Genomic DNA, 5,139 nt, shown 5'->3' on the forward strand with positions numbered 1-5,139 from the left:
GGTCTCCAGTTTATTTTTACTGGTCCAGTTAAAAATCAACTGGCCCAGTAAAAATATACTGGAAACCAGTAAAATTCTACTGGAAACCAGTAAAAATTCTTACTGGTCTTACTGGTTTTTCCTTCTGGGTCGGACCCCTTTTGCAACCAAACTCTATGTAGACCTGTACGTCCTGTTAAGTTGTGTACAATTGTATGTTATAACAGTTCAGAATGATTCAGTCTATTTTTCTTCAATATGTTCGGGTTTTTTTAACCAGTGTACCTGGTGAATCAAATCAATCAATAATTTGCATCGCATACATCCTTCCTTCACCTTATGCCACTTATGCGAAGACAGTTAAAAAAGAATCGATGGGGTCTTTTTATTTGTCTTTCTTCACTCACAAAAGCTGGTTTTACCAATCAATACTACGTATAGACGCACCTATAACACCTATAAGTATAACCTATAATAGCAACTATAGCATCAGTCACACATGTGCAACGTCTTTCTGTAGCCTACCCCACATCTATACTCTTCTGGTTGAACATTAACAATGTTATCGCTAACATGAACTGCTTGAAGTTCAACCAACGCACCGCCAAGCTTCATCCAATATCGATCTGCCACAAGCTTCGATGAGAACCAACGCACTTTACGTAGTAGCTAGTAGGGTAAGTAGAGCCTATACATATGTTTGTTTGAATTTAGTTCCTTACCCTATTCCTCTACAAGCTTCTATGGGTCATTTTCTAACAAGTGTTATTCTGAGGAACGAGTATGATGGACTGAGCGGGCGGAAGGGTGTGGTGGGCCTGCGTGAAGACTTATCGAGCATAGAATTCAATAATGAGGAGTATAAGCCTATATGCCTATATAAAAAGTGTAATTATTATTATTGTCATGATTATTCTTGTTATTATTATTATTCTTATTGTTATTGGTATTATTTCCCTTGTCCACAACTTGGTGTTCTGTTGGTATATCAAACAGCAACCGGACTTCTTCCAGAAATCTAGGGTTATTGTTCTATAATTATAATATCAAATGGGTCCTCTTCTCATTGTTATTATTATTGTTGTTATTATCATTTTTGGTTTTATTATTATTATTGTAATAGTTATTATTATCATAATTATTAATATTATTATTATCATCATCATCATCATAATCATCATTTGTAGAAGAAACAATTTTGATTTGTTTGGGTGTGGGTGCTTATTTGAGTATTCTATCAGCCAATCTATTCGAATGACATGGGCCTGGTGTGAAAAAAAAGAGAAAAAAAGCTTTACAAAATGAAGGTGATTTTTGTCTGAAAAAATGTATGACAAAAAGCAAAAGAATAAAGGATTCAATCTGCTGCAAAATGAAGGCGATTTTAGTCAAATTTCCACATTTTAGCACCCCCCCAAAAAAAAAACAGGGGGTGCTGCCTATGGTGTATGACGTACGCATGCAGCCCCCCCCCCCCCCCCCGAATAAGTTAGGGGGTACTTCATCTCCCGCTTCCCAGGAATATGTTGAAAATGTTGAATGAATATATTGATTTCAGGATCTTAAAACTGTTAATTGCAAAACTTATTATAACAAGTGTTATGAAACGGATCCGTGATGAAGGGATTCAATATGTTAAGCGCCCACCTCTCTCATTATAAACAGTAATACATGATAGAATGCACGATAATTTAGTCATGTTCCCTTTGGTCTATTTTTCAGATGGAGATGTTTATTTACCAGGCATGGTAGCAGCTCATTACCGAGCATCGTGCGAAATATACTGTAGCACTGGAACTGGATCAATTTGACTAGTTTTTGATCGACTGATGCTCTTTTGGACGACAGCACAGATTGAAAGAGATTGTAGCCATTGGATTCCGAAGCATTGCTATAACTTTCAACAAGGAAATATTCCCCGCGAAAAAATAGCCAAAACTGTAAGGACGCTTGAATAATTCAAATATACATTCTCTAATAACATATAGTCAGTCGCAGATGCGAATGACAAGAGAACCATCCAAGTAGGGTACTTAAAGGCAGGTACCAAGATTGTCAATTATACACCATGAGAAGACAAAGAAGAAAGATCCTCCTGACGATTGGCTGTTTTGTTGGTGCGATTCTTCTTCTCATGACTCTTGACTACCTTGGAGAGGGAGATTTGGGAGAGGACGAAGGCGGCGAATCTCTTTCTTCCATCAGGTTTTTATCGCTTTTCTTTAGCAGAAGGAATCATCCAGGAGTGTCCAAAGACAGCGACATCACATGTTACTTCTTTCAGAGATGGCGACCCGAAGAACCCCTGTCTCAGCCAGAACTTGACGCCAGGCAATGTCAGAAGCGAATGCCACATGGACTTGTTGTAGGAGTCAAGAAGGGTGGAACAACCGCCATGGCAAGGTATCTGGGCTTACACCCAAAGGTATCTTTCTCCCGTTCCGTCCAACCTGGTCCGGACATCACTGACGCAACAATGGCCAAGTGGAAGGAGACCTTCCGACTGACGTCCGCATATCAGATGCCAGTCACAGGATATCCGGGTCTCTTCAGCGGCATGCAACCGCAACTGCTGCAGATGTTGAGGAAACATCTTCCTGCGGATATCAAGTTGATCCTGATGCTCCGGGACCCAGTGGAGCGGTTGGTGTCTGACTTCGTGCATACGGCGACCATTGCCGACCGCTACCAAGGAGAGGAGAGGAAGAATTTTGAAGAACTCGAGGGGTTCAAAGGAACCCTTCACGCTACTGTGTTGGATGATCTCGGTCACGTGAATCCCTTCGCTTCAATAGTCCGCCTAGGAATGTACGCCATGGACTTGAGGGCGCTTTACCAACAGATACCTGAGGAAAGAGTTCTAATAGTCGACGGTAACGAATTTAAGAAAGACCCATTTCCGATCTTGATTCAAGTGGAACGTTTTTTAGAACTGCCCCCATTTTTCAAGCGTGATCACTTCCAGTACAACACAAACAAACATTTTTATTGCGCGAATATTGAAAGCAGGCCCGACGTGAAATGTCTGAACTCGCAGAAGGGCCGAAAGCACCCGAAGATTTCCGATGCAGTCATCGACAAGTTGTACGATTTCTACCGTCCCCGCAATCAGGAACTTAAAAGTGATTTCGGTTTGAACTTTTCCTGGATAGACCTCTGATGCCAATCTCGTTTTTAGTGTTCGAGTCACGCTATAGTGCACCATCTGCTCATTAACCCGTTGGACACTAACACGTGCTTTCCATAGACTCAATCTCCAACGGTTTAATACACAGTGCAGAAATTGAGCCAATATTTGCCAAAGGGTAATGCCAGCTTTTTAACCCCTCTCCAAAAAAGAGAGATGAATATGAATAAATAAATAGATGAATAAACAAATAATTTTATCTCGAATTTCAAAAAGACAAGTAAAACAAATGATAATAACCATTCTCATTGATCGAGTTATTCCGTAATGAAAATGACAAACAATAATAATAATTAAAAAAGGAATAATAATTATTACTTCTCTCATCATCTTACTCTCTTTTTCCTCCCCTCCCTTCTCGGGGGGGGGGGTCGTTTCATAAAAGTTGTTACAATAATAACTTTGCAATAACAGTGAAAAGCTTCTAAAATCCTTATATCTGATTGGCTGATAGTAATTCAGTTATAGAAATTGTGTATTTGTAATTATAGCAAGTCTTTTTATGAAACGGGACCCTATACGTTACACTCTTGACAAATTTATTCAAATCATTTGAGTAGGTAGTCTCTAGATTCCAATGATCGAAAATAAATCCAGATCGGCTGTGAATAGTGATCAGTCGAATATTAGATTTAGATATAAACCTTGTGGATATAAATCTTTTCCTTGTTTGAATATAGATCTTTTCAGATTTAAAAGCCAATCCTTTAGATCGAAAATAAATCCAATATTCGGCTGGTCATTATTTACGGCTGATTTGGATGTATTTTAAATACTTGAAATTTAGAGTGTATTTTGAAAGTAGTGCACTCATTTCTAATTTCTACTTTTAAATCGAGCATTATTTGAAAAATATCATTTATTCGTTCAAATGAAAAGACATGTGAATCTTTATGCCAAGAAACCTCTATTGATTTTTTATATACGTAAATGACTCAGTTTAATATTCAAAGCTGCATCTATTTGATTTTTTTAATTGCATAAAGAGCGTACGTTGCTTTTATTTTGTTATTTGCTTATGTGAGGATATTAAACGTTATTAAAATCATTATGGATTTTAAGCTTACACTTATGTCATTTTTTATATTACAGAATGGGTTCCATGACATTTACTCCAAAGACAATTGCTCCGGTCAGTTTTGGAGGTATAGAAATTTAACCCCCAAAACTAAATATCTTGACCTCATTCTAAACCCAAAACTCTATACAATCATAACTCTACCGTTTGCCCTCTGATATTTTAAGACTGGAGTAAATGCCGCAGGAGCAAATGTCGTGTCGCCTACAGATGATTTAAGACATCGAGTCAGATGAAGGAAGTGTGGCAGAAGGGATGAAATTAAAGGGGGGTGGTTCTCCCTAACGATGAATTGGTCCCGGGAGGGGGGGGGGAGCGAGACAAATTGCTGGAATACGGGACTGTCCCTTGAAAGCTGGTCACCCTGGACACGGAGGATTCTGAGAGAGAGTGAGGGAGAGAGAGAAAGAGAAAAAAGAAGGACGGCGATTTACAAAGGGAGATATAAGAGAGGAAGAGAGGGGAGAGACAGATGAGCAAACGAAGCGAAACCAAGAGGGGAATTAAGAGTTATTGTAAAAAAATTAAAAAAAAATAGCGGTCAGGTCATCACGGTTTTTTAACAGTGAATATAAATAAGATTACAAATTTTTAGAATTATTACAAATGAAGTTAACTGCCCAATTTCTCTTACATAACAATGTGAAAACAGGAAAAAATATATCGGTCGACAAATAAAACAGATTTGGTAAAATATGGCTTTTTCCCTGAACAGAACAAAAATAATATCTTTCGCACATAACTGTGCAAGAAAAAATGGATAAAAGGTTATTTTAAAGGAAAGTTATTTTCCCTAAATTGTCCCTACAAACTCAATTTACGTACCCCCATACCCCCTCATCTCTCTCCCCAGACACTCACACATTCTCACTTTAAAACCCACCACCACCAAAAA

At 38.4% G+C, this 5,139-nt stretch overlaps 1 protein-coding gene across 1 annotated transcript; it reads left to right on the forward strand.

The window, feature by feature from the left end:
• Nucleotides 1-308: 308 nt before the first annotated feature.
• LOC129262886 (heparan sulfate glucosamine 3-O-sulfotransferase 1-like) lies at nt 309-4,768 on the forward strand. Its single transcript, XM_054900864.2, has 2 exons — nt 309-656; nt 1,702-4,768. Exon 2 carries the CDS (start codon nt 2,048-2,050, stop codon nt 3,137-3,139), a length of 1,092 nt encoding a protein of 363 aa, XP_054756839.2. The 5' UTR covers nt 309-656; nt 1,702-2,047; the 3' UTR covers nt 3,140-4,768.
• The last annotated feature ends 371 nt before the right edge of the window (nt 4,769-5,139 follow it).

This window comes from Lytechinus pictus, chromosome 6 (assembly GCF_037042905.1).
Source record: "Lytechinus pictus isolate F3 Inbred chromosome 6, Lp3.0, whole genome shotgun sequence".
NCBI lineage: Eukaryota > Metazoa > Echinodermata > Echinoidea > Temnopleuroida > Toxopneustidae > Lytechinus > Lytechinus pictus.

Coding starts and splice junctions, on each gene's coding strand:
- LOC129262886 (XM_054900864.2), top strand. CDS start 2,048: ATGAGAAGACAAAGAAGAAAGATCCTCCTGACGATTGGCTGTTTTGTT.